General features: G+C 46.7%; 11 protein-coding genes across 11 annotated transcripts; 8 read left to right on the forward strand and 3 right to left on the reverse strand.

Annotated features, from left to right (window-relative positions):
• Nucleotides 1-1521: 1521 nt before the first annotated feature.
• LY89DRAFT_662572 (uncharacterized protein) lies at nt 1522-2424 on the forward strand (the record flags this gene model as incomplete). Its single annotated transcript, XM_018212654.1, has 2 exons — nt 1522-2008; nt 2039-2424. 2 exons carry the CDS (start codon nt 1522-1524, stop codon nt 2422-2424), a joined length of 873 nt encoding a protein of 290 aa, XP_018078125.1.
• Nucleotides 2425-3280: 856 nt separating this feature from the next.
• LY89DRAFT_633457 (alpha/beta-hydrolase) lies at nt 3281-4085 on the reverse strand (the record flags this gene model as incomplete). Its single annotated transcript, XM_018211343.1, has 2 exons — nt 3281-3974; nt 4036-4085. 2 exons carry the CDS (start codon nt 4083-4085, stop codon nt 3281-3283), a joined length of 744 nt encoding a protein of 247 aa, XP_018078126.1.
• Nucleotides 4086-5057: 972 nt separating this feature from the next.
• LY89DRAFT_679094 (xylan 1,4-beta-xylosidase Talaromyces emersonii) lies at nt 5058-7818 on the forward strand. Its single transcript, XM_018213805.1, has 2 exons — nt 5058-7055; nt 7120-7818. Exons 1-2 carry the CDS (start codon nt 5339-5341, stop codon nt 7794-7796), a joined length of 2394 nt encoding a protein of 797 aa, XP_018078127.1. The 5' UTR covers nt 5058-5338; the 3' UTR covers nt 7797-7818.
• A 69-nt stretch (nt 7819-7887) lies between these two features.
• Nucleotides 7888-9621, reverse strand: LY89DRAFT_692714 (sterigmatocystin biosynthesis P450 monooxygenase StcS; the record flags this gene model as incomplete). Its single annotated transcript, XM_018216586.1, has 4 exons — nt 7888-8809; nt 8935-9221; nt 9258-9437; nt 9484-9621. The coding sequence occupies 4 exons, from the start codon at nt 9619-9621 to the stop codon at nt 7888-7890; spliced, it is 1527 nt and encodes a 508-aa protein (XP_018078128.1).
• Nucleotides 9622-11371: 1750 nt separating this feature from the next.
• On the forward strand, nt 11372-12294 carry LY89DRAFT_572539 (uncharacterized protein; the record flags this gene model as incomplete). Its single annotated transcript, XM_018208645.1, has 3 exons — nt 11372-11725; nt 11786-12120; nt 12174-12294. 3 exons carry the CDS (start codon nt 11372-11374, stop codon nt 12292-12294), a joined length of 810 nt encoding a protein of 269 aa, XP_018078129.1.
• Nucleotides 12295-12730: 436 nt separating this feature from the next.
• LY89DRAFT_726835 (uncharacterized protein) lies at nt 12731-13753 on the forward strand (the record flags this gene model as incomplete). The annotated part of the gene is made up of 1 exon (XM_018219088.1): nt 12731-13753. One exon carries the CDS (start codon nt 12731-12733, stop codon nt 13751-13753), a length of 1023 nt encoding a protein of 340 aa, XP_018078130.1.
• A 2906-nt stretch (nt 13754-16659) lies between these two features.
• On the forward strand, nt 16660-17205 carry LY89DRAFT_662578 (uncharacterized protein; the record flags this gene model as incomplete). The annotated part of the gene is made up of 1 exon (XM_018212655.1): nt 16660-17205. The coding sequence occupies one exon, from the start codon at nt 16660-16662 to the stop codon at nt 17203-17205; it is 546 nt and encodes a 181-aa protein (XP_018078131.1).
• Nucleotides 17206-17773: 568 nt separating this feature from the next.
• Nucleotides 17774-18569, forward strand: LY89DRAFT_726837 (uncharacterized protein; the record flags this gene model as incomplete). The annotated part of the gene is made up of 3 exons (XM_018219089.1): nt 17774-17924; nt 17975-18040; nt 18151-18569. The coding sequence occupies 3 exons, from the start codon at nt 17774-17776 to the stop codon at nt 18567-18569; spliced, it is 636 nt and encodes a 211-aa protein (XP_018078132.1).
• A 1768-nt stretch (nt 18570-20337) lies between these two features.
• Nucleotides 20338-21009, reverse strand: LY89DRAFT_726838 (uncharacterized protein; the record flags this gene model as incomplete). The annotated part of the gene is made up of 3 exons (XM_018219090.1): nt 20338-20530; nt 20577-20690; nt 20741-21009. 3 exons carry the CDS (start codon nt 21007-21009, stop codon nt 20338-20340), a joined length of 576 nt encoding a protein of 191 aa, XP_018078133.1.
• Nucleotides 21010-21038: 29 nt separating this feature from the next.
• Nucleotides 21039-23921, forward strand: LY89DRAFT_744243 (uncharacterized protein; the record flags this gene model as incomplete). The annotated part of the gene is made up of 3 exons (XM_018221029.1): nt 21039-22204; nt 22265-22953; nt 23047-23921. 3 exons carry the CDS (start codon nt 21039-21041, stop codon nt 23919-23921), a joined length of 2730 nt encoding a protein of 909 aa, XP_018078134.1.
• Nucleotides 23922-26160: 2239 nt separating this feature from the next.
• LY89DRAFT_726841 (uncharacterized protein) lies at nt 26161-27021 on the forward strand (the record flags this gene model as incomplete). The annotated part of the gene is made up of 4 exons (XM_018219091.1): nt 26161-26200; nt 26250-26294; nt 26347-26364; nt 26489-27021. The coding sequence occupies 4 exons, from the start codon at nt 26161-26163 to the stop codon at nt 27019-27021; spliced, it is 636 nt and encodes a 211-aa protein (XP_018078135.1).
• Nucleotides 27022-27956: the final 935 nt, after the last annotated feature.

A 27956-nucleotide genomic window follows, 5' to 3' on the forward strand; every position in this document is an offset into this window, starting at 1 on the left:
CACTCTCACTTCTTCAGCTAGTGCTACAGTCCACTGACTGCCTGCAATTCTCAAGTAGGGATTGTATCTCCTCTCAGGAGGAGGTCTTGACAGCAACCTATTACTTGACAACAATATTGACCTTGGTCACAAAATAATCATAATTTCATTGATGAATAAGCTGGGCAAATCAAACATCTCAGGAGCTTGAAAGCTTTTCAAAGATCACCTGGGTCAATGATAGTGTGTTTCTTCCTTCTTTGCATCTTGTTATGAACGGGAAGACAAAGGCCGACCCGGATAATTTATACCTTGGCGCCTAATAACTTTGCTGTGGCCCGTCTGAGACCAAGCTAGATTTTGCTCTTCACGTTGAAGTGAATTCACTTGTCCTATGTTGACGTGAATCACGCAACTTTTTAGCTCCGAGCTCCGAATGGCGCCGGAGGGGACATAAAAGACGACTTTTCTCTTCTTTTATGACCATGAGAGACTACGATACAAGCTATCGGCAAATGGAAGCACCGGGATCCGTCCGGCGTTGCGATTCCTTACACAGTTGGCTACTTTTAGATGAGGCTCATTGTTGGGTGATAAAAGATGTAAGCAGAATGTGCCGGGGCGTAATTGTCATTGGATCTGAGGGTTGTTATTGTCAACTTCTTCTTCCCTTCATTGACAGGTAGAACATCTGATTAGATGAAAGATGCGAGAAGAAAAATTGTTCACCAGGACATCAGTTCTAAAGAAAAACGTCTTATGCCTAAATTTCTCTTAGTTGGCAACAACAATATCTTCGACAATAACTTTTTTTCCATCCCAAAAGAATAGAGTTCTCCTTTTCCATTTTATGTCAAATGAAAATCAATACAAGGGATAGGCGGCGCTGCACCGAGACAAATCCGGCTAGAACCAGGGACTTGAATTCTGATTTTTGTTCCCTTACTATAAGTTAACATTTTGCAAGAGTATGGAAGGCTGTTTTATATGCTGTGGGTTAAGTCACGAAAGTCCGCATGGATTTTAGTTCAGATTTGAAAAGGGTGAATCAATGCTCTATGACGTTCTGGAGCGCTCTTGTGGCTAGAGCACCAGAACCTTGTGGGTATAAAAACTCCCCCCTCCGGAACGCAAAAATTTCTCACCGCAAACTAGAGACCTTGAGAGAGTATCCAGTTAGAGTTGAGTGGAGGACGGATTGTGATATGATGAAGAGGATAAGGGGATGGTTGTTTGTGTGAGGAGAAAGGGAGAAGAAGGAAACGATAGATATAAACATAAGTAGAGGATTGTTGACAACGATGGTAAACTTGACAAACAACGATCCAAAGAGAACACCTGCCGGAATTGTAGCACAATGCTTAAAAACTATCCCGGACAACTCTGGCATCAAGAGTTCGAGACTGGAATTAGGATGTCACATCCAAACCTGGACCACCGATTTCTGTATGAATTCCCTTTCACGGTCCTGAGTACTTAATCAGGTGGGTTTCCATCAGACCTGGCGTTCTACAAGCCGGTCTCGACAACGCTTCGATCATCATGAGTGAAGACAAGAAATTCATCATCTCGGACGCTTCGCCAAAGGAAATCCCAGACCTAACCCTCCCTCCTTGCATTAGTCCAGTGAGGAAGTCTAGTGGTTCTGAGCCGGGTCATCGGGATGTTGAGCATGTTGGTCGTGGTCCAGAGAATACTTCAAATGACGGTACTACCCAACCAACAAACAGCCTTGAGGAATCGAGCCAAGACCATGGTATTGAGTCCACCTATTTGAATACCGAGCCAGATCCGAGATCTGTTGCAACCATCCCCAATTCCAGAGCAGCTTCTGAACACCCAGATGCTACCGGTCAACCCTCGTCTGCGGCATCTAGCTCCGCAAGCGTAACGATTCCGAACATCCAGACCATCACACTTCGTCCTACCCCTACTCCACCTCTTAGAGAACAACTTGTTAGGAATGTACCCACTTGCCCACCGTGTCACGCCAACCCTGGTAATAGCAATTGCCGCGGAAGCCCAGCCTGTAAGCCGTGCTAGAAGAGAGGATACACAGTTGCACAATGTAGGGGAGAGGCTCCTGTTCCAGATGGGAGCCAATTTGCCATCCATAGTGTTGGAATCGGCGGGTCAGGAGTTGGTGTTGTAGCAGGAAGTATTGTTGGTGCCGTTGGCGGTGATGTGAGTGGCTCTGGCTCGTGTAGACTGGGAGAGAACAGCAACGAAGGTGGCAGCGCAGAGAATGTTGGAGGAGATGGATTCGATGCGACAGACCAACGTGAAGAGCCAAAAGATGGTACAGCCGGCTCTCGATCTAAGAAGGCTGACGAAAATGGAAGCAACGGTGAAAAGACGGAACGAGCCGGTGGTGATGAATCGGTCCCAGATTGGGGCCGAAAGGGTAAGGAAAGATGGAGTATGCAATTTGCAGGTCTGGAGTAGAAGATCATAGATTGAGATTAGTCTTTGAATGCATTGATTCTTGGATTGTAGCCTCGTCTAGGTGGGATCAAGCATGCACAAGAAACACAATCGCGCTAGACCGACGTCAGTCACCCGCTTCTCCTTACACTTGATTCGCTAATCTGAGCTTTACCTTATAGATTTAAATAAGCAAATTTCATGTCACTAAGTCCGGAAAACCAAAGGTTGCTAATATACTGTTAGCTCAGTTGACAGCAACCAGATGGACTTAGTCACGCCATAACGAAATACGCCATAACGCGACTTCAAAAACTGCACCCGACACCGAGCAAGTTTTCTACGATCTCCCCTAATCGACAGGTGGGATCCGAGTTTTTGTTTCTCGATCCTATATTTTGTTCTCTTACATGGATGGTTGGAAGTTTTTTTTAAAAAAGTTTGTTTACTTTTTAAGCGAGGTCAAAAAATGAGCTTCACTTACGAGCACGTACTAGATCTCGAGGAAAGCTGCACCGAGCGGTAGGTCTTTTTACCTGGAGCTAGGAGATTCTCTTATAATTTCTGTGTGTTCGCTTCACTCTCTGTATTGGGATGCAATCTAGGTAGATTTTGGCCAGACATAGGCGCGTCTGTTCAGGGGCTCGCTTAGGCCGACTTCGGCTCACGTGAATTCAGTTGCTTCTGTGAATCATTTTCTCTTAGCAGCTCATTGCGACTATCAAAGAGAGCTTGGATTCTCTCATTCGGGTGTCCTTGGTTATTGAAATCGGATTTCTTGGAAAGATGCTATTGATCCTGCAACCCAGCTCCTCCAATAGCTACAGTCGATGCATGCTCAGCATAAGTTCAACCCATTATTTTCACGCCGCCATGGCTATACCAAGTACTCATTGAACCACTGAACAGCCTGAAAGAAAGCAGCCTCTTTAGAAAACTTCTCAATCCTGACAGAAAGATCCGGACGAACCGAAAAGCCATGCGAGACCCCACTGTAAAGGTTGATCTGGAAAGGAACTTTGATCTCACGAAGAATTTTCTCACTCTTCTGACGCTTTTCAGAAGGGAAAATCTCATCCGTCTCTGCTGCAGTGATGCTGAGAGGGCCAGTGATGGCCCTGAGTTCGTCCTCGTCGACAAATGACGGATGTGCGACGTATCCGACAGAGACGCCACGTCCCTTGGCTAAATAGCGAATGGTGTATTTAGCTCCGAAGCAGTATCCGACTGAGCCGATCTTCGTGTATCCCTCCTCCGCTAAATGCTGTAGGGCAGCATCTACCACGGGCTCGACATCCTTAGGCGCGTGCTTGCTTTGAAGCCAAGGAACGAGGGCAAAGTCGGGACCTTTGGGGGTCTTGCCGAAGTCATCGCCGCAGAAGACATCAGGGACGATGGTGTAGTAACCGTTTGCCGCAAATTGATCAGCAATTAGCTGGGCGTTGGTGTATATACTATAGTAATCGGGCAAGTAGAGGATAGCTGTGTTTTTGTGGACGATGCTGCCAGTGGGGGCAACGATGTAGGCATCAAATCCTCTAACTTTGATCATGGAACCTTTGGTAGCACCTCTGTAGGTAGGAAAGTTAGTGACCAACTTTGGAGTCGCAATATTGAGCTCAAATCACGCACTCATGCTTGACACCTTCTATGCAACACTGTCCAGGTGCGTTGGAAGCCATCTTTGATATCTTGAAATGGTCTTGAACTTTCTATAAAACTAAAAGAGATGAAGATTTGCGAAACAGAAATGTGCAAATGATGCAAATGAAAGTATGGATCCTTTTTAAAGTGAATCTATTGAGAAAAAGAAGTGTGAATAAGCAGGCCGCATGAGGATGTGGCTGTCTCATTTGGACTCGATTGGATGGCAGGTACGATAGCTATTGGCGAGTGAAAACGAAAGCGATTGCCCACCTCACTGGTGCTAATTTCAGTTCTTTTGTACTGGGTAATGAGTAAATAAGAAATAATGGAAAGTGTGGAGGCAAGGAGGTCGTAAAGGAGTGAGAGAAATTGAAGTGTTGCTAAAACACTTCTCTCCTTCAATTTGCTGGACTTCAACGTTTTCAATGCGAGTATGATGCTTTTTTGACTTCTTGTCCACTCACTACTCCTCATTTTTAGCCTCATCCTCACCTACTCATGCATCTATTACTCTACATTGGCATGAAGGTAGGGTGAGTAGTACTGGATTGTGGAGTACGAATCTAGGTGGCTGACAAATTGACAATAAGTAGCTGAGTAAGAAGAGTTCAATACGCCATACAATAAACTCTAATTTTGTTATTACTAGACAAATCGTTCTTTTATCACTTTTATAAGTACTAGTTAGCTGCATTAGGTATGTCATCCATCACAAAAATCAAGACGGGTCTGTGTAAGTCTTACTGATCAAATGGTTTCGTAGATCATGAGTATGCAAAAACTTTTCGTTTGCTTAAGTAATTGCAATCTTGTTTTTGATAAGTGTTCAAGTGTGATATTTCTGGCTGGTGCTGGGTCTCGTCTCAAGCGTGTGAAATATGATTGGTGCGGATGATAAAAGCTTGACGGAGTGTTAATTTAGGCTAATCGGAAGTTTCCCCACAGGTCGTTCGGCATTATTACGCCTCAAGATCAGCCGCTTTTAGTTTCCGACTCAGAGATCGCATCTCCAGAAAACAAAAAGAATGGGGTTTGGTCTCGAGAAGTCAACCAGATCGACCTCACCGATCACTGCTTCGGGTTAAAGGTTGCCGCTCGCTGCGGAATCGGCGCGGGGATGAGCGCCACCATGGGGGACTTCCTATGAGGGGTCGACGCGGGGTTTTCGACTGGGAGGCTCCCCAGTGGGAGCTTGCAGGAACAATAAAATGGTCGTGATGGTCTTCAGAATAATTGATGGTGTATTGGTGGGAGGAGCAGACTCGCCGACATCAATCAACCTTCCATAATGGCTCATTTCAGAATCACCAAAGTCCTTGCAGTACTTGCATCACTTGCACCAGCACTTACAGCAGCACAAGACAACAGTAGTTATGTGGACTACGATACTGAACCTCAGCCAAGTCTGTACGAGCAGACAGTGGTTACCCCATTGTTATCTGGCTTTCCTGATTGCCAGGCAGGGCCTCTGAGCAACACTACAGCATGCGACACCTCAGCGAGTTATTATGAGCGAGCCCAAGCGCTGATCTCACTCTTCACACTTGAAGAATTGATCGTCAACACTCAAAACAATGCTCCCGGTGTTCCTCGATTGGGCCTTCCCAATTACCAAGTCTGGAGCGAGTCATTGCATGGGCTTGCCCATAACAATATGAGTGATTCGGGAGAGTGGAACTGGGCCACGTCCTTCCCCCAGCCCATCCTCTCGATTGCAGGGCTCAATCGCAGCTTGATCAATCAAATTGGCTCGATAATTTCGACTCAGGCTCGCGCCTTCAACAACGACGGTCGTTACGGCTTGGACAGTTACGCTCCCAATATCAACGGCTTCCGCGCTCCCATTTGGGGTCGTGGCCAAGAAACTCCAGGAGAAGATGCTTCTTTTCTATCTGCGGCCTATGCATACGAATACATTACTGGCCTCCAAGGCGGCGTTGATCCCGAGCATCTCAAGATCATTGCCACACCAAAGCACTTTGCTGGATATGATATAGAAAATTGGAATAACCACTCGCGTTTGGGGAACGATGTCAGTATCTCCCAGCAGGATCTCTCGGACTATTACACACCTCAATTCCTAGCCGCTGCCCGTTACGCTAAGGCTCACAGTATCATGTGCTCGTACAATGCCGTGAACGGAGTACCCAGCTGCTCCAACTCATTCTTCCTCCAGACTTTATTGCGCGACTCGTGGGGCTTTGCTGACCAGGGCTACGTTTCGTCTGATTGTGACGCAATCTATAACGTTTTCAACCCTCATCTCTACGCAAATAATGTATCTGTGGCCTCCGCCGATTCTATGCTGGCCGGAACGGACATTGACTGTGGCCAAACGTATCCATTTTATTTGAATGAGTCCCTCGCTTCCGGAGAGCTCTCTCGGAACGACATTGAAAAGTCGGTCACTCGCCTCTACACATCTCTCATGCGTGCCGGCTACTTTGATCATTCAACGAGTGTGTACAGCAACCTCACTTGGAGTGATGTAGAAACCACAGACTCGTGGAACGTTTCATATGAAGCCGCGGTTGGGGGAATTGTGTTGCTCAAAAACGACGGAACTCTTCCCCTAGCCAGCACGGTGAAAAGCATAGCTCTGATTGGTCCATGGGCGAACGCAACTACTCAGATGCAGGGTAACTATTATGGAAACGCGCCTTACTTGACCAGTCCTCTGGCTGCTTTTGAAGCTACCGGACTACAGATCAATTTTGCACTGGGCACAAATATTTCTGGTGATTCGACGGAGGGCTTTTCGGATGCTCTTACGGCTGCGAACAGTTCCGATGCAATCGTTTATATAGGTGGAATTGACAACACAATTGAGGCCGAGGGATTAGATCGTCAAGCCTTGACATGGCCAGGCAATCAATTAGATCTCATCTCTCAATTGAGTGAAGTTGGAAAGCCTTTGATTGTTCTTCAAATGGGAGGCGGTCAGGTTGACTCCTCCTCAATCAAGAACAACACCAATGTTGGGTCCCTTATTTGGGGCGGCTACCGTACGTCATTTTTCCACCCTGAACTCCTCCTGTCTCTTCTTCACTATGCTAACCTGTTGAGCAGCGGGTCAATCGGGAGGTGCTGCCATAGTAGACATTCTCACCGGCACTCGTGCTCCAGCTGGTCGTTTGGTTACAACACAATATCCTGCAGACTATGCTGAGCAATTTTCCTTTCTTGATATGGGTCTACGTCCCAACGGATCAAACCCTGGACAGACCTACATCTGGTACAGCGGAACCCCAGTATATCAATTTGGCGACGGGCTCTTCTACACCACCTTTGACGAGACTGCAACTTCTAGTAATGCTAGTAACACATTTGATCTCGGAACTTTGGCATCCGCGGCTCACCCTGGATATGCCTACATCGAACAAGTTCCATTCGTCAACTTCACAGCAGAGGTGACGAATACTGGAACAACTGCTTCACCCTACACAGCCATGATCTTTGCCAACACCACCAATGCCGGCCCAGCGCCGTACCCAAACAAATGGCTCGTGGGATTCGATCGTTTGGCTACGATTACTCCCCAAAACTCGTCTACACTGAATATCCCAATACCATTAGGAGCTTTGGCTAGGGTTGATGAGAATGGAGATAGGGTGCTCTATCCTGGGGATTATGAGTTGGCACTGAATAATGAGAGGTCTGTTGTGGTGAAGTTTAGCTTCATAGGTGGATCGGCAGTCTTGGAGAAATGGCCGTTAGAGGAGCAGGAGGTTTTGCAATCTGAATGATTGTGGTGATGGTAGATAGAACTAGTCAAAAATCTTACTCTAAAAGTCTTCATTAACGCTACCCTGTCCTCTCATATACTCCTTCATGTTCCTATTTTCTCAAAGTAACTCGACATGGATAGTGGTCACTTGAATGAGCCGACCCTTCTTCAATTTGAAATGCTCTGTCACCATACACCTGTCTGAGATCGGTCCTCCCATTTATCGTATCCCATTCCTCATAAGCGTCCTTGAACTCGAATTCCCTGACCAAATGTACAAGAATGACTTTCAGCTCAATCATCACCAGACCTTGCGCGATACAGTTCCTAGGTCCGTGTTCGAAGGGCCGCCATGCGCCCTTGACAGGAAATAATTCATGGCCTGGCTCGACCAGGAAGCATTCTGGGAGGAATTCGGCAGCGCGAACCCAATAGGCTGGAGCACGTTGCATGGCGACGTGAATGATGAAGACGAAAGCGTCATCCATAGGACAGAGTGCACCAGAGTCTGTAGGAATGCTTACGTCGGGCTTGCCTTGGCGTGAACAGGAAGCTGGAGGGAAAAGGCGGAGAGTCTCTTTGATAACCGCAGTGGTGTATGGCAGGTCGTTTGTGAGGTGCGGTTGCGAAATGAGCATGTCTGATACAACCTTGAGATTCTTCCCAAACACACCATCGTGCTCGGCGCGGATCTTGTTTAACGCATCGGGATGTTGAGACAGAAGATGCAGAATGTAGCATATTGTGCTGGATGTCGAATCGTGTCCCACGAATACGAATAGGCGGATTTGTCTGATTGCGAAAGCACGAAATTCGGGGTCCAACCTTTCTGGTTTGGTCTTACCGTCCCCCATATAGGCTTGAAGGATGATGTCCATAACGGCCTTGGTGCGAGAGTTGTCGCTGTCCGCTTTGAACTCCGCGTATCGTCGATCTAACTCGTCACCAATGTACTTGTCCATCCTTCTCCCATTTCGCCACTCCATATACCAACGAGCTACGTTCAGTGACCCAAAAGGGTTGGTTTCTGCGCTGGGTTGATGTCAGCGGATCTGGGATATCATGGAGTCCGCGAGCGTATTATATCCGTTCTGAGCTCCAAGCTCTGCGTTCCTAAACCTGTCAGTTGGAGAGTTGGCAATGGAAGCGAAACTTACAGGATGGTTCTACCGATCACATCCATCATAGACCGTAATGATATCGTATCCAGGGAAAACATCTCACCCTTCTCAGCTAGATCTCTGAATGTCTGCGCATAGACCATAGTCTCTTTCACCATGCCCGGAACCAAGCTCAGAAAATGTTCAGTACTGAACCCTTTACTGAATACTGAACGCCAAGGTCTCCATTCCGCCTCCCGCATATCAAATAGATTAGGTCCTCCTGCAATAGGTTTGAAGAAGCGCGGGAGTAGACGAGGTCTCTCTATCGCCAGTTTTGGGTTCTATTGTACAGCAGTAGCGACTTGTGGGGAGATGACGACAAAGCACAGCCCAGACATAGGCCATAGATCGATATAGAAGGCGCCTTCTTTCTGGAAATGATCACTATAGATGTCGCCAATTATGTACTGATAATGTGCATCTTTGGGCAATTTCTCAGAGTACTTTTTGAGTAGGAGAAGGTGGCCAAAGAGGAAATTATGGCCGGGTGCAACAGGCTGGATTCAGTCAGTAGGACACAGGAAAGCGAGTAAGGACAAGTACCAGGCCTTGTTTCTTCAAGTTGCTCACGATCATTCGTGCATGGTAGAGGCGAGTGAAGCCATACGAGAGCAATGTTGCAAGGACGAGGGACAGAGACACCGCAAGTGGGTAGGAACTTATCGACTGTAAGGCCGCCATGCTTTTTGCTTGTCGCGCAGAACAAAAGACGAGTTCCGACTACTTAAGTCCAAGCACGAGAGGAGGCAGAGAATCCAAAAGAATGGGTGGGTAAATAGAGGCTCCCAATCTGCCTCAATAATGTTGGGTTGGAAAGGTAGATGGCAACCATAAATATGAGGATATGCAATCGTGTCGCGTAGTCAGAACCCTGCCCTGTACCGTAACGTCTACTGGGCCAAGCCCGCTACAGGCTATAAGCTCCGAGGTTGTGGATTGACGACCCGAACCCTCGTAATGTTGGCTGATTGATTTGGCCACAGAACACACTTGTTGGATTCGAGAAGTTTGCCATTCGCAGTTTGGTTGGAGAAGTCTCACTGCAGAAATTAGATCCTGTGCACCGGAAAAGGCTGATATCCTCCACTTGCTTGAGTTCAATTGCTGGGCTTTGGAAGATTTGACGAACGGCGTTGGAGGAGGTGAGTGAAAAGTCCAATAGATGACGACAAAACGGGGACATTTGACATATGAGATATCATATCAACTTCTCGTAGAGCTAGAGCAATGACTTGGGAGATATGATCTGAGATATTGATGACTGGATGAAGGTATGGGAATAATTAAGCTGCATCTCTCATAGATCTCAGTGGACTCTTCCATGCTTACAATGAACTTCTTGACCCTCCTTTGGCAGGTCTTTGATGTGCGAATCTCTGGGAACACTGTTCAGAGCTGATTTGCATGACTTGACTATGCACGGCAAGCCTTTCATTAAGTGCAACGCATCGACATACCTCAAGTACCAGCATTGAAGCAGATTATTCCAAATCGAGGAAAACGAGGTCTTTCGATGCTTCGCTCATAAGTTCTTGGAATAGATTCTGTAGATAATGTGTATTGATATATAATTAATTTTTATTTTGAAAAACGTGAGGGAGATCTACTCAAGCCTTTCTTGATAACATCTGGAGGCGTGAGCAATCACTCGAAGAGAAGTGAAGACCATAGTCAACGAGCATCAGCGTCTTTTCGAAATTGCAAATTACAAGCCAAGGATAGCTCAACTTGTGCAGAGCGTCTCCTCTGCGGAGCCAGAACTTCGGTTCGTGAACATGATCTGAAAAACTTCGGCACTCGTTGCAAGTTGCAACTGCGGCCACGGAGAACTTCTGTTGGCAGCACAACAGGAAGCAGACACGATCGGAAATTTGACCGTATGCATGTCTTTTTGTATAGCTGTCTCTGTGCACCTAGCTCTGCCGCTGATTGCTGGTTGCTGGAAATCACGGCTCCAAGCAGAGTCTGTGATAAATGTGGGGTGAAGTTGCGTTGAAACTTGCTAGGGATCGACTCAGTGGAAGCTCCATTATCTGCAATATGAGAATTGGTACTTGGGAAGCAATACTTGACGAATTCTGCCTCTCGTGTCGCGCCTGTGAGCATCTGTGAATGTACGTAGAAGGCTGTAGTCTATGTTGAAGATAACTAATCTCCAGATTCACTAGTCACACACCTGCGATTTTCTCGGAATCGCCCACCTGCGGACTTCGGAAACGCGAAATCTCCAGTCCAGATCCAACGCTCATTCAGCTCCTCTAAGAGAAGAGAAGATATAAGAATGCGTGCTCCTCCGGTGTCACAATACTTGCTACACTTCTAATCCCACAGCACTTACTCTCTTAGGGTCAATTCGAGTCTAAGCACTCCTTCTCAAAGCTACGTCTACCCCTCTACGCGTCGCGTGCCTCGAATCAAACAATACCACACGATGGCTTCAACCACCTATTTAGCGCCCAGCATATTGCTTCATCGCGGCTGGAATGAATCAAGCTATGTGTGGTCCCCTTTTGTCACCAAAGTCGAAGCACGAATGCGATTTGCTGGACTTTCATACAAACAAACAGCGGGGTCGCCAAGGACAGCCCCAAAGGGCAAGATTCCGTATATCGAGCTATCTCAAAAGGGCTCGGATCCGGAACTGATTGGAGACTCCTCTCAGATTATTGAGAGATTGGTGAATGACGGCTTGCTACCTGATCTCAACGCGAAGCTAGGACCCGTGGAAAGAGCGCACGACATGGCATTAAGAGCCTTGTTGGAAGATAAGCTGTATTTCTACCAGGTCAATTGCCTCCAACTCTATGTCTTAGAAATATTTGCATTGCTAACATAACTGCATCAGGGCTACGAAAAGTGGCACGAGAACTACTACGCAATGCGAGACCACTCTCTATCCTCTATCCCATACCCCATACGGATCATCGTGGGACTACTTGCATACAGGAAAACAATGACAACCTTATATGGACAAGGTTCAGGCCGATTTTCTGGTCAGGAAATTGCTGGCTTCCGAGAGAATATCTGGGCAAACATCGAAGCCCTTCTTGTTGACTCTAGAAAGAAATCGGCAGGGTCAAAGGAGGATGCGAAGTGTTTCTGGGTATTGGGGGGTGATGGACCATCAGAAGCTGATGCGGTGCTCTACGGTTTCATCATTGGTGCATTGATATGCTTTGCGTGAGTATCATTCCTTAGCGAAGGTAAATGAGCTGTATTAACAGTCCATGCAGGGCTCCCGTTTCTCAGAGGGTAGTGAGGACTTTTCCAGTCATCAAAGAGTATGCTCAAAGGATCCATGATCGATACTTCCCAGACTATACTGGCTGGAACGAAAGCTACCATGGTGATTGAATGAGGTACACTCCAAGCTTCGTCTCTTTGACCGGTTCTTGATCTTATATGTCGTTGTCTTACCATCAGCAATTAAAGGATTCTATTCAGATGCTGTAGAGCCAATCACACTTTCAAGATAATGATATTGAGCAAGATGCACTGAACAGTCTGCCAGCTTTACTCCGTGGGTTTGCTCGGTGGATATGTCTATGTCTACATCTGTGTCTGCTACTATTTGAATTGCTTTGTTCCATTTTGGTTCTGATTATCAATGCATCTCTTTTTCATCATCAGAAAAGACCTTTCAGCGCTCGTTGTATCTATTGTGGGAGACAGCTCTTTGATGGGATAAGTATGCTCAATAGAGTAATGTGATCTGAGAGGCCTGGACGTATTTAAGAGGTCATTTCCACCAGAGTTTATCTCATGATCTTGGATATCAACGACATCCAGGATGGCGGGAATGCCGACCATCTGCATCGCCCTCGTTGTGGAGCGCCCTAATTCCAGAGATATGATGCCACTTGCCATTCCAAGACTTCGAGTTGGGTCTCCGTACCCGCAACCCCGTTCCAACCTCATTACTCCTAGTGGATTCAGCAGCTTGTCTAGTATCATTTTAGGCAACTCATTTCGAGACCTATTCGCCTTCTCAACTCGCAACATTGTCCTCGAGCCGATCTTGCCCACCAGTATCCTCTCGTATGATCCTGTGGCGTATGGTGGGAAAGGTAAATCTACGAAGCACAAGCCACAAGTCTCCAACAATCCTCCCGGAAAACCACCGACTGCTCCAACGCTTGAAGCTAGACCATCCCGCGCGGGTGGTTTCTTCCCATGTCAATTTTGCAGATTGGTGAAGAAGCTATGTTCTTCTTCAAGGAACGGAGAAGTGCCGTGCGAGCTCTGCCGCATTCAGGGCAGAAGTGGGCTACGGTGTCTGGGACAACGGGAAGATATTCTACTTACTGAGGTAGAGGGAGGTACAACGAATGACGATGGTGATAGAGCTGATGATGGGGAGGCTAATGGGGTTGCTCCTGGTGACAATGGAGAGGACCTGACAGCCACTTTCGAAGAAATCGACTTGGCAACGGAGGAGACCACCCAGCCAGCTCAACAGAATGAAGAAGCCGAACAAGTCACTGCCCAAGACGCTGCCGACCCTCTCACGAACGAAGCAGCCAGAGATGCTCAAACCGTGGCTTCAGACGAGCATATCGAAGGCACGAACGAAGTCATCGACGCTGCACATCCAGATCAGCCAGTTGAAGAACAAGAAACCAATGCCCGCCGTCGACGTCGACGACCCAAGCGAAGCGGTCGAGCCTCAGCTGCTCAGCCCACTCCAAGCACGCCCTTAGGTCCATGTGCAATGTGTGTAAGAGAATCAAAAGATGGTGCCGCTTGCGCGTTCATTTCAATTGGGGGAAGCCCGCCTTGCGACCCTTGCGATAGACGAGGTTACAGTGTGTAAGAATGTAGAAGTGGGAGAAAATACACCAGGAGAGATAGGGATGATGGGGATCTTGATTTCGTCGCTCCGGGCTTTGGGTACGGACGTGGTGAGAATTGGTTTTGGGGGCATTTTGATCTTTCCATAACGAAGGCATCAAGGAACGTGAGCGGCAACAGCCTTGAGCCAGACTGTGTGTGTTATGGATTTGATTTCGAAGTTAGTTGCGTGCGCGGCGGTGGTGCTTAATGTTTCGCTTGAGTTAGCTACCTAGTAGTAGGGAGATATTGCCCAAGTTTTTTCAATTGTGTTGATTATATCGAAGTGCAAGTGTGTCCGAATCTCGTTATTATGGCTCTCAGAGTCTCAGTTGCTCGGGGTCAGTGTTACCAGATTGAAAGAAATGTTTTCTGAATTCGCCGCAACCAAACGACCACGACTACCCGCTCCGGAAGCACCATGTGTACCCCGCAAGGAAAATTCATATATCGACTCATGTTATTTCATGAAGGAAAGATAGCTAAACCACTGGCAAAATCCGCCAACTTCGATCTGAATCTTTCTGACCGGTAAGGGCCTAGCCAAGCGGCCTGAACCTTTGAGGTAATGGTAGTATGGAGCTTCATCATGATGAGATACAACAGATTGGAATCAGATGAACCTTTTGTCTTTTTATTTGGTACACGGCCGTCCCTTCCAGTATACATTCTTTGAGGTAGGCTAATGAAGGAGGAGGGGTCTGGTAACAAGAATCATGACGTTGCGCTGGCAATTGGACATGAAGAAATGATTCAACAACTTGAGTTCTTTCTCTGAAGTCTCGACCTCCCAAAACTAGATTTGTGCACAGATCTGTGCTGCAAGTATTGTACTTTACAAGTCATTGAAATAATAATAAAATACTTCCGCCCGATCCCCGTGACACTAATACTTAGAGAAATAAATCGATCTTACTAGTTGACGAAGCTCCCGTTAACTTTTGACAAGCATTTAGGTACTTTACATTCCTTTCAACTTGCAGTCAAAAGCATGAAAGTTGACCTTGGAGCTCTACCGCCTTGCCTGCTTCGCGCTTATTCTCCAAGCTTTGATCAAAGAATCAAGCATTACACTCCACACCAACTACTACATAATTGGCAAAAACATCGTCTCCTGCAGGGTAAAAAGGAAAGAGCTATCAGGCAGAGCCAAGAGCCTTCTAGTAACAGCAACACAGAGTGCGTCCCTGGAGGATGAAAGGGGACGAGAACTCGCATGCTGTCGATCGACTTGAGAAGAGCTATTAAAGTGCGCCCATTCATGTCTGTGTTGAACTTTATCTCATTCCATGCTAGGTTTCTTGATCCTAGCCTCACCATATCAATGAAGGAGAGGAGTCCGCCCAAAAAGCGTCAGAAGTTGGACCCAGCAAAGGCTAGCGATAGCACATCAAAGTTCTCTACATATCAAAACACCATTTCGAACACGCCGGCTATCACCAATCGGGCCTCGTCATCCTCGGTCATCGCCCACGATGTGACTACACTTCCGCAGCCCGAGGTGTTGATGATTGCACCTCCACCTACTTCTCAATCTCCAATCGTAAGGATGCCATCGATACCTGCGATTGTCGGACGCGAGTTCGAACTTCCGGAGCATCTAATTTCATTTGAAAAAACTTCCTACGAAGGAAAACATTGCAACAGCCTTGTTCTTCATGCGCTGAGAGGGACTGGCGTTGTACCTATCAGGGGGATGCACCTCCCTGCGACTCTTGTCGTATACTTGGGCATACCGCTGAGACCTGCCAAGCTCGTGATGACTTAGGTAAAGAAGATGTGCCGAAGGAAGAGTCAGATAACAACAAGGAAGGAGGCCAAGAAGGGAGTACTGGGGTTTGGAGAGATGGAAAGTGGTTTGCTTTTCAGTATGGACACGTTATGAGACATAGAGACGCTTAGTGGATGAAGTGAGAATTAAGCAGGCATTCCAATGGAAATTGATGAGTTTTCCTGCTGCCAGTGATGTAGACTCTGACAGTGTTTCGACATGCGACCCACCTGAGGTACCTACTGTTTTGTCTCGTCCCTGGGGGAAAAGCAAATGCATGGAAAAAATCAACGACCACAATATGAATATAGTCGTGAGGGAAGAGTGGAAAAACGAAGTATGGAGGGGTTCTCCAGCTGAAGTTGGAGCTGAAAGGGTGGCTGGCTTCTAAGTCACCTGGTCGCGCCAATGTCTCAGAAAGTGTCTCTGATTCCTATCCAGGACCAATGACTCCACATCTCTAGTCGTGAAGTAGAGACAGGAAGCTCCACAAAAGCTTATATCTCGACATGTTCACTAAGTGTGACCTGGAAGTTATAATTTCTTAGCCTTGCGAAACCCTTCCGCGGAATTCTCCTTCTTGATTGAAATCATTAGTTGGCTGCCAATCACCTCAAACTTTGACTGTCTGGATTCTCATCTTGCCGTTCATGAGTCTATCAGCATGCTGGTCCGTGAAGATATGCTTTAGTGTATGCCTGAAGATTGTTGTTTGCTTCTCGCAGAGCCATTACACCACTATGTAGTGGCAGACTTATCATGAGCGGCACGAACCTGCATGCCAAGACATCAAACTTACTTCTCATTTTCAGCCAGTTACCGTGGCATTGGAAAGTCGGCAATGCTTACGGAGGATATGATAGGTTCGGTAGATAATCAGAGCTCACAGCTGGTCGAATATCTATGACATGTCAAAGACGCTTTCAGCCAGCCAGTATCGCTGAACAGGGATCGGACCTGTCAGTGGCCCATAGTAAATCCTTCGAAGTATAAAAACATCTACCCCATCCCCAGCTTCCCCTCAATCGAAGGTACATTTTACTCGACCCAGTATTGCTCCTCAAGACCAGATAATTCCATCACCCGACTCAACGAGCTCTTGAACAAACCCTCTAACGATGTCTTATCCAACCATTCCAGCCTACCAAACGCAGGCCAATGGTGCGGAGAAGCTCTCCCGCGAGCATCCCGTTCTCGATTTCTTAATCGACCATCAAGAGGCCTTCGATACTGGCAAGATGAAAACCGAACCCTACACTGTATTCCACGTCGATGATTTTGTCTTCACAAAGTCTGATGGCACGGTCCTACCTCCCGGGGAGGCATCTTGGAAAGGCTTGCTCGAAGGATACGCTCCATTCAACAAGCACTACCACGAGGGTCGATACGCCTGCATCTACGAGCGCAACGGGATTTGGGAGATGGTTGGTTTTGCAAATGTTTACGCGAATCTTCTTGTTCCTGGCGAGAAGACAAAGAAGGATCAGTCTGGTCGTCAGTGGGATGTCCTTGTGCCGGGGGCATTTCTCTTCACTTGTGTCAAGGATCCTACTGGTCCGAAAGGGTTCAAGGTCAAGTCAATGACTTTGTTTGGAGACGGAGTCCCTGTAGTTGGAGAGATGATGAAGCGTGGAATGGTAAAGGCTGAGGATCTTGTGAAGTAAATACTCGCGTAGATACTCGAAACTGAAACAGTTTCCTTGCACGAAACCACTGTAGTTAACTTGGGAAAAGAATGTGACAGTCAATAAGAAACTCTGACAAACAAATTAAATACTCTAAACATTATTAGATTCCATGAGTCCTTTTAGAAACTTCCAATTCCTAAATTTTGAAGTAAGTCACGTGTTCGCTACCCCTGAAGGTCTGAAGGACTTCTCAATGGCGAAGAGGATGTTACTAAAAGTAATTTGACGTTAGCTCTTGAAGAATGTCAGGTGAGGTGGCTGATGGGCAACGATTTGTTGCACAAAGAGCTTAGTAGCTTTTGAATGAAGAATTTTGCACTCGCGCATTTTACAGGGTCGATTTCCAAGTCTCCACGCGGTGCTCAAGAGTTCCTTTTTAGTAAATATGACCCGCAAAAGATCAGACCGTTGCGACATAGCGTTTAGCGTATCTACCGCTATCTAGACCCCTGGAGACCTGAAAGACTACCAAGCTAACAAGGAGGCTAAACGACACCATAGAGTGGGCGAACCAAAAACACGACGCACTTGTCAGCATTCCGCGATGGCTGATCCTAGCTGTACCCGAGGCGAGCAGGCATACTTGATATACTGCGATAATTACGACACTCTCATCGTCAGAGACTGGGATGATCTGACTTTGAGAGAGCAAGCAGAATGGAATATGGCCTTTCCAGGTCAAGTTCGAGAGGATGGTAGGTTACCAGAGTTCCTTCTTACGCGCGCAACAACTGAGATATGCTAGAACCGTTCTTAACGTGGGTCAGAGAGTGGCCTAGACCAGGTGATGTATATGTGTATGAGCCAAGAGGTATGTAGGCTTTTGTTACGCGAGTTCAACTGCAGTCCAGATATTCCGCAAAGGATCAAAGGACTGTGTAGCCAACATCTGTCTGTCCCAGAGCTAATGACATCTTTCAGAGCCTCAACCTTACCGGACACCTACATCTGCCTATACTGCTGCGCCTACCCCCTCGTTCTCTCAAATTCCCAACTCGAACCTGAGATCATCTCCAGTCGATGCAGCAACCAGCAGCCAAGATCTCACAGCACAATTGGGTAACTCTCAGGATACCTGGACCGCTTCCTCAAATGGCAGAAAGACCCGAGATAATGATCCAAGCTGTCCACCTTGTCGCCGTAGTCATTGTGGAGGCTGCAAAGGTGGTCCTCCTTGTATTCCATGTAAAGGACGACATTTGACTGCGAGGCAATGCCAAGGTTTAGACAATTCAAAAGGCTTTTTCGGGGGCAAAGACATTGGATGGAAGCTTGGCAAGAAGGATAGAGAAGACGATTCTCGACAAGATGGCGCTGGAGCTGGAGGTATCATAACTTGATCTTGCAAATCTTGCATATGCACTAAGTGGATGATGGCACAAGATGGTGGTTTCTTTGATTTTGGGGAGAACTGGGGTTAGTGGGATGCGCAGTGGCATCATAAATCCATCGGTTTGGAGCTTTTAATACGCATAGCCGCACAGAGGGGTGAGAGGTAGTTGATTGCCTTTTTTGAATGCAGCCTGACTTTCGCCATGACTGACACAAGACGTGAAGATCAGATAAAATATGTTTCTTTTGCATTTCTAGACTCCCAGTGGGTTTTCTGTATGCAGTTCAACCTAGATCGCTTAGCTCAGTTACGAAATTCCAGTCCGAACCGGATTTCTACTCTGACTGAATCACCTGATCCTCAAAGCACGACAACATCTCAACACTTGACAATAATGCCAGACATGGACCAGCTTACGGTGTCCAGTTAGAAGCAATTGATCAAAATAATGAGTTGCGGTCTTTCATAGTGGCTGCCACTTCTTCTGGATGTTGTTGAAAGACTTTGTGGTGATGATGGATAAGGCCCAACAGAACAGATTTCTTTGGCGACTTTTGTGGCAAAAAGGATTAGGATGGATCTCTACATGGAGCTCATACATTGATGGTTGCTTTTGTAAGAAATCTTTCGAGTTGCGCTTGCACTTGCGCGAATCCCATTCAAGAACACAACGCGCCTTCCACTCTTCTTTCAATTTAGTATTTACCTATCACTTTTCTATGCTAGCATTCGAAACGCCTTTGCCTTGTCTCCTTCCTCGCAACTCGTTACTTCATCCAATTTCGCCCCCGAAATCAACCGTTAATCGCCAGTCATCTCATGCTGAAAAGACTGTTTGTCAGAATACTGAGAATCTGGCCCAGATGAAGTGCTGCTTTTGCGCTATAACTGCGCAGTAATCAGCCGATATGCATGCCATACATCAAAGGTGAGAGGAGACGGGAAAATGTAGGAGTTTTCCGCCGTAGTCCCAATTCGCTCATGCGCGCAAGAATAACGCTAAATTTCAGGTGGCACAAGGGAGTGGCAAAGCCATCAAGAATGCCGACAATCATACCCAGGATGAGGAGAACTCAGAAACAAATTGAGTATAAATCTAAATGAGGACGAGTACTACACTAACAAAGAGAAATCCTCCTCACCGAAGTCAGATTACTTCAGCCTAGAATGGAGAAAGATCGATTAAGCAGTGGGAGTTAGGAACGAACGAGAACTAGTGTAATACATTTAACTTATCTAGAGACCAAGGCCCTTTATACAAAATCCGAGGGCTCAAGAAGCTACTAGATTAAGAATCTTATTACATCTCCGTGTCTTGGCAGATTCAAGTATACATAAGTAGCTAGATTGTAAGATTAGCTTTTGAGAATTTGAGTCTAAGACATGAAGTATTTTTCGATCTAAATCTAAGTAGTGTGAGATAGCAATAACGAGCTTCAACCAAATTTGAGGCAATCGATAAGGTAGCGTACATGTAACGCAGAATGACCTCTTGGAGAGCATTGTAAGCTGAACACCATTTAAGTTAGACTCAACCTTTTTTTTCGCTGGTTTGGTTTTAATGTTTGGACGTGAGCAGCTGCCATTACAACACATATGATGACAAGAAGCATGTAAATGAATGTTATATTTGAAGTCCAAAAACTAGACTATACATCTCAACTCCAAAATTGCGTGAGGCGAGGTCACGCTCTCGTCAGCTAAGCAGAGTCTAAGAATTAAGATTGCGTCCCCACATCAAGTCTCCTGCTTTCCTTCAGTAAATTCGCACAAGCTCAGACTCCCTTCATCTCATCATTGCATGGATTGAACTTCCTTGTAAGTAGCCCAGACTCATACGCCCAAGCATCCGAGGTAGCATTCTGAGATAGTTCGGTTACAAGCTCTGCCCTTCTCCCATGAGTCTTCCGTCCAACACCAGTTAGCTTTACACGTCGAATCACCGGTTCTTCACCAGTATTACTGGCTCTGGATTTCGTGAATATGTAGATCAATGCCAGACACACGACGATACACGTCCCATCCAATACTGTTGCTCCCTGTAGGAGCGAGGCAGACAGCACCACCGCAACTTGCAGGTATGGCCCCGCTCCCCGTAGCCACGATGGCCTTTGATCGACATTCGATCCTGTAGTAACGATTTTGAGTAAATTCTGCGGCCCGGATAGGACAGCTCACCGGTCGTTGGAGGCTAGAAGCAAGATCTGCGCTTGCTGTGTGTCTTTGGTGTAGCCTGCCCAAGGGTTCTGACTCTGCAATGCGAGATGCAGATTCGCGAGGAGGATCGCATGGTAGAGGACGAGCAAGAAACCGCCAGCGAAGTACGAGATTGATGAGGCTGTGATAATAATTACCAATGCCACAAGCGTAATGAGCAATCCAATGATAGGATGAAAGTTATCCTTGCTTGCAAATCTTCGAGTTCCACTACCATCTTCAATTCTCATGGCTTTCGAATCGTGCATCTCAATCAATCATGTCGACCTCCGCCACTAGGCTGAGTCCTGAGGAAAAGCTTATTGATGGACCAGATATGCTCACTCTCTATCTTAACTCCACAATCAAATTATTCCAGGAATCGCAATGTTTACCCCTCCCGGATCCGCTTCAGCTTAGCGATCAAGAGAAGCTGGTAACCTTCCTTTACCTCTTCTACAACGTACATGCGCATGCGCGGTACTGTTTTCAGTGCGATGAAATGCAAAGCATTGATGCAACGGCCATAAACCAGCCCATAGCCCCAGTAATCGGCTCGCCAGAACTTCACTTTGTCTTCACCGAACTTACACTTCGCTTATTGAACTCATCGAAGCCCTCGAGGCGCGCGGTTCATGATATCAGACCTCTGGCTAGCGAGAGTATGCTTTTCGCGACTTTCTATGCGCTTTATAGCACCTTCTTACGATATCCACTTCATCTGCGTCCAGTCGGGTCTGGGAACACTACTGCAGGTGCAAGAGAAGCCGTCCTTGGCTGGTCCAATTATGCCCGCTCCAGTCTGCCATTAGCTGAGACGGTAGTCTCTTTACAAGCACGTTCCGGAGGCTTCTACAACGCTACTACTATCTGCTTATATCGTTCATTTGTGTTGCACGCCCTAACTGTGTCTCCTGGCCAGGGACAGTTAGAATGGTTGGCTCTTGTATGCGACACGTTTGCTGTAAACATGGATAGTGAGGAGAATCTTGTGTGGTACAAAATAGTCTCAGACCATTCATCCGGAGCGTTGCCTGGGTCACAATCTTTAGTTATTAACGAGATAATAATGACGGAATTCACCATCGAGCGACCAAACGAGCTCTTTGAGTTGCTAACTCAAGCATTCGCTGCAGGTCCTGCAACCGATGTCACATACGCTATACGTCGCCGCCTAGCTCTCAAAAGAGTTGATGGGCAAGGCGTACCACGGAGCTCCCAACCTGCGGCTATGGCTCGGACTATGATACGTCAGATCAAAAAGGCTATAAGGACTGTGGATGTAGATGAGAGAAAGCGAGTCTATGAGATATGGGTGAGGAGCGAGTGGGACGCACCGTCTATATTGTTCACTACGGACGAGATCCGAGAAATCCTGATGCACCTTGACGACCCATTCATTATGAAGTTCACTTCGGACTCCGTGCTTCGATATCTTGTCGTCAAGTATAGAGGGTTAAAGGCCGTTTGAGCCCGCGCTCGCAACCTGGTTCACACAGCATGCAGGTCAGTCGATCGTGAACTCCCAGCAATGGATCCTGCAGTAAATATCCCAGAGGAAGCCACTCGCCTCTACGCAAAGCTTGAACATCTCAGGTCCGAGTTATTGGAAGTCGCCATAGAAATGGCGAGAGTGAGTTCTGAGAACCCTATGAAAGGCCAAATATTGGATGGTCTCCGCTTGGTGGGAACGTCTGACACAGCAGTTCTCCAGCCAAGCCGCCTCTGGGACCTCGTATTCAACACGACGATCGAGTCCACATATACAACCCTCCCATGGATCGCCGTCTCGCATAGCTGGTCTCAGGCCGACGGCAGTTGTTTCACCTCTATCAACAACCGGGCAAACATTATTCCGTGGGCAACTCTTGCTGACCTCAACAATATCCGCGACGCAATGATGGCAACCGGGCTAACGATGGGCTGGATGGACAAGATCTGCTTGCGTCAGCGGGGAACAGAAGGATTTGATGGTGCTTTAAGACAATTGGAGTGGACAACAGACATCCCATTAATTGATGTGGCGTACCGACATGCTGCAAAGATATTGGTATATCTTGACGGAGCGGGGAGGGAGATCAACTACAGAACAACATTCCGAGAAAAGAGTAGCTGGCTGTACAGAAAATGGACGGCTCAGGAGACCCCAAGCGGTGTTGAGTTAGTACTAGGGTCTGGAAGAAAATTCTTGGAAGGTGACTTTTTCGACATTTGCAAAGGAGAGCTGATGGAATAATGGCATGGGAGAAATCATCAGGATGGAACTGGCACCACAAAAGGGCTTGAAGGGTGCGAGAGCTGCGTAAGCGTCATAAAGCGATTGCGTTCCGTACAAGAATTACGGAACTTGAAGTCGGATGCTCAAGAACTAGAAAAGTTGCGCCACGTCTGGGAAGTCATGCAAGGCAGATCGGCCGGCTGCCCTGCTGACCATGTTTTATCCCTTGTTTCCATACTTGGGCTATCGGAGAGGCCGAGATATGACTCAAGGTATAATTTACCACAGGCTGTGAGCCTTCTCAAGGAGCATCTACCTACAACTTCTCGACAGATACTGGAACAAGATGAGTGCGCCTCCTGGTTCGACGGAATGTTCTCGACATTTTCGAGCTCGTCTCTCGTCGTACCTTCTTGTTGGGGCGGTGACAATAGACTGGCTGCTTTCTCCATCAAACCCACAGCAACTGAAGACGTTAATAAGTTGGAGTTTGCTTTACGTGGTATACTTTCTCGGGTAAAGAAGGTTTTTCTAATAAGAGAAGGAGATGTTAGCGCTGTGCAAGACATTTCATCCGATCAGAACGAAACGACCTGCACTTGCCTACGAGTCAATAAGCCCCTGTATCTTGACAATCGCGACATTTACGCAGACTTCTTCGTGTGGCATGGCTACGAGGCATGTTGCGCCGCAGTCGTACCAAACGACCGTGCAACCACAGATGGAGATCTCGCTGCCCTTCGTAACGCAACTCATCTACTCCTAGGCGAGAACCAATTGATTTGTGCACCTTTGAAAATCTCTGACTCCGATATGGAGAACATAGAAAAGTATGAACTCTTGCTTAGCAGCGCAGATTCAGTGGCTATACTTGACTCCGCACTAACGTGGACCATCGTTAGCAAAGGCCAACAAAGCAGAACCTGCATTATAAAAGCAAAATGATTATAGAGAAAAATCGACTGTCGAACTTTTTACCCTTAAATCACGAGGGTTTGAAGGAGAGTATGAAGCGATTGGATGAGGGTGAGATGAGGTATATAGAGGCGTCCTTTTCACCGATTTGGCGCAATGAGGCCGAACATCGCGATTTGTTTCCAATTTATTCTTATTAAATTACCCGATATGACTATTCACTTCATCTTATCATCAAAAGAATCGCACAACCTTTCTTTTGCCACCAAAACGGAAGATGCTATCCGCCCCCTTTTTGCCTCGCTAAAACTAGCGGGGTTCGGCTGCCCGCACCAAACCCATAGAGCCTGAACTTAAACCATCAACAACATCACAATATTCATCAAATACAACCTCATCTCCCTCTGCATCTCTTTTCATCAATTTAACTTCCAGCAATGGCACCTCTCAACGTCCCTCATGGGCTACGGTTTCTCCACAAAAAGCTTTTATCTCTTATTCACCCTCCTACACCCCGGTCTAAAAGTTTACGCATTTTTTTAATTAGCTATTGCACTAAGTAGTAAAAAAGGAATAGAGAAAGGAAAATAATGCATTGGAAATATTGTTAAACAATAGAAAAGTTTTTAAATAATAAAAGAATTAATTTAGTAGTTGTTTATACGTATTATAATACGTATGCTGAGTTTGCTAAGAAATTGTTTTTAGTTAAAAAAATATAATATTTCTTTAAAATTTTACGATATATGGGGAATTGTTAATAAAGTGAAAGTCGTAGTCGAGAAACCCTTTACAATTCCAACGGAAGCAAATAGTGTCTTAAAGATAGCCAGAAAAAAAAAGAGAAAAAAAAGCGCTAAAATATTCACGGATTTTTAAAGTAACCTTCTCCTTTCCTCTTTTCTTTGCGTAGTCTTACAACTAATATGATAGACTAATGCTACGATTTCGATTTCTTCACCTTCCACTACTTCGCTTTAAACTTTGCATTCGGCCTAATCATCGAATGCGAAATTTATTACGATACTGGCTTTCCCTCCCAAATCTCGTCCTAGACTTCCCTCTCTTGGTTCCCGGGCCAAGGCATGCTCTTCGGTCTCGACTCCTACACTGTCGACTAAGCCCTCGTTCTCTTTGGTCCCTAAATCCGTGACGAGTTTCTATCGTTCGCTCAGAGGGGAGCAAGGTGAGCCGGCTGAGGAGAGGGTGAGGCGAGGGTGGTTAGCGCCCGAGTAGAGGCGGCGAGCTGACTAACCGACCTTGGGACGACGGGAACAAAAGTTGTGTTCAACTACCACAGTAGTCTCACGAGTCTTCCGATCTAAATCACAATAGTGTGATATTGTGAGGACGAGCCGGAAAAGAAAGTACGAGTTCATCCACGGGTTGACGTACATGTAAGTCAGTCTTTACAGAATCTTCTAGAGTGGATTTCATTTCCTATCTAGCATCCACCAACTTTCGATCTAAATCCTAAATTCCTAATCGCGTGATTATTTCGTGACGAGGCTGGCAACTGAACTCGAGTCCGTCAATAAGGTAACCCAGCCGCGTATAACAATAATCGCCAGACTCTTTCCGACAAACAAAAACACCAATACAACACAACAGAACACATCACAACGACCATGGCGTCACACAAGACAAGAGCAGAACGCGCCTACACTCAATTCCTCTACAACCAAGAGCACTACGAAGACAACCCCCACTGGCCAGCTTGGCATGAACTTGCGCCCGTCGATCTGTTGTCTTGGCAAACCGCATTCCCAGAATGCTACAAGTATGGAGGTATGGAGACCGACCCATTATTGCTTGAGATGTACTAAGTTCTCTTTAGAATCAAAGGTGGTGGTTCCTGGTTGGCCGCGTCTTGCTAAGAATGGAGAGCGGGGTACGTCAAAACCGAAATCTTCCATTGTTTTCACTTACTCGACTTTGGCTGAGCTGAAACTCTGTCACATTGGAAGTACCTGTACTAACTAAATGTCAGATCTTAGCCCTGAATATCCTGGTGTTGCAGGTTGGCAGGCAACTTCAGCTTCTGATAATTTCTGAACTTTTACCAGTGTTTAGCAAGAAATGAAAACGGACTCTGCACTTAGTTGAATTCTAAGTCTACAAAATATTTGGCGCAATCAAGATTCCACTAGTGTACATGGACCCGCTTATCTCGCTCCCCCACTATATGAAATACCCCTGAGCACCCCCTGAGAACACAAAAACGTCACGTGACACAAACTTCATCTTGACTGAACCATCACCACCAAGCATGTCTAAAGCCAAGGAGCATGATTCTGACGAGAGTGATGGTATATGGTGTACGCCTGTTGATGTGTGGATGAGACTAATTTTCTTTAGGGGAGTTTGTTGATGCGAATGAATGGCAAGATGGCGATGAGGATGGTATGTGGATGCTCTTTGTTACTGCTATTGTGTTTGACTAACGCTTTTATAGAGGATGATGGTATGGAGAGTATGCGCTTCTTTCTTTTGAGTTGCGGGTGTTTGCGCAAACCCTTTCCTTTGGGTATAGGAGTTGCTTTTGAGCGATTGAGCAATAGTGATAAAGAGTATTGGCTAATGGTCTGGAACTACAGTCGTAGGACCTCCTGCTGGACTTCTTAGAGGCACCGCTGCCGCATTCCCATCTTTGACCTCTACCTCGAACTCCGCAACCCAAGGTTCTCGCGTTCCCCTCGCATCCGTTACTCAAGCCGATTCCGACTCCGATTCCAGCTCTGACTCTGAAGCCGAAGCCCATCCTCCCTGCCCACGATGCGTGAGAGCTAGACGCCTCGGAAAATTCCCCTGCGTCGGTGGTCCACCTTGTCAACCATGTGTTGGCAGTGGTTTTGATACGGCTGATCAATGCCTAGAGCCTGAGCCTAAGGACGGGCGCACAGCAGCCGGTCGAGGCACTGGTTGGAGACCACCACAGGTAGGAAAGGGTCGCTTTTGTGCAAAGAACCAGAAGAAATACAAGGACAGTCGTAGCAAGGTCAAGGGTAAGAAGACCAAACCTCGATTCCCAGAACCGAAGTCTACTAAGCCGCAACCTACTATGAGAAAGCACCGACGTGGTGGAGGTGGCGGTCGTGGAGGAAGAGGAGGCTCGGGAATTGCGGTCTAGGGACTTGGATATTGGGGCATCATGAGTGGGTGAGCACATACTTTGTCCTCCATATTGCGTTGGTAAGAAGCTCGATCTTAAATCATGAAGAATAACATGGAAAGAGCTAACGAAATATCCTAGCTTTGCAGTGAGATAAGAGCGATTTTGGGACGCAGATTGCTTTCATTCTTGCACTAGTAAGAAACTCATTCTCAACAATTGCTTGACACTAACATAAAACAGAGCAAAATCGATGATTTGGTTCGTTCGGCGAGAGAAAGTTATTTGGCTGTCTTTTGGAGAGCGATTGGGTATTGTTACGCCTTTCGCAGTCCTTATGACGCCCTCTTCCTAGCAGAAAATGATGACACACAAGCCCACCCGGTCCAAGATCTCATTGATACTTGACACATCGTATTCGGGGACCTTCCGGCTCACAGCCATGCTGCAACGTCCAGCATGATATTTCTTTCTTTGCGGTAAGATTGCCTATATCACAATTGCTATCGCGGTCAGACCTTTCGTAAATCAAGGACGCAAAGTCTAGACACGTTGCCAAGTGGAACGAGTAGGGTAATGCTGCGCTTGCAACTCGCCGAAAGAGAAAAGCACAAGCGATGAGTAGTCAGATTGTTGGTCCAGGAAAATGGTAATTGCGGTCATTGGCCTCGGGACCGAGGGCGTGTCAGAAAGACAAGAATATGTGCGAGTAAAATTGCACTTGCAGCATTCAGTTGCCGAATGCATGAAGTGACCTCGTGGCAAGTGGGTCCCGGATCACCAATGTCACAGATCTAGTTCTGCGACCATGCTGAAACCATCACGTGCACTGGCACGTGATCGTACTCCTGTATATAAGCTCGGTTCAGAGCTCTTTCGAGCTCTTCGCCTTAGTATTCTAAGAATGGATCACCTCTTGCATCTCAACCTGATCTGGTCCGTCACATTACCCA

Source organism: Mollisia scopiformis (assembly GCF_001500285.1).
Source record: "Mollisia scopiformis unplaced genomic scaffold LY89scaffold_1, whole genome shotgun sequence".
NCBI classification, from domain to species: domain Eukaryota; kingdom Fungi; phylum Ascomycota; class Leotiomycetes; order Helotiales; family Mollisiaceae; genus Mollisia; species Mollisia scopiformis.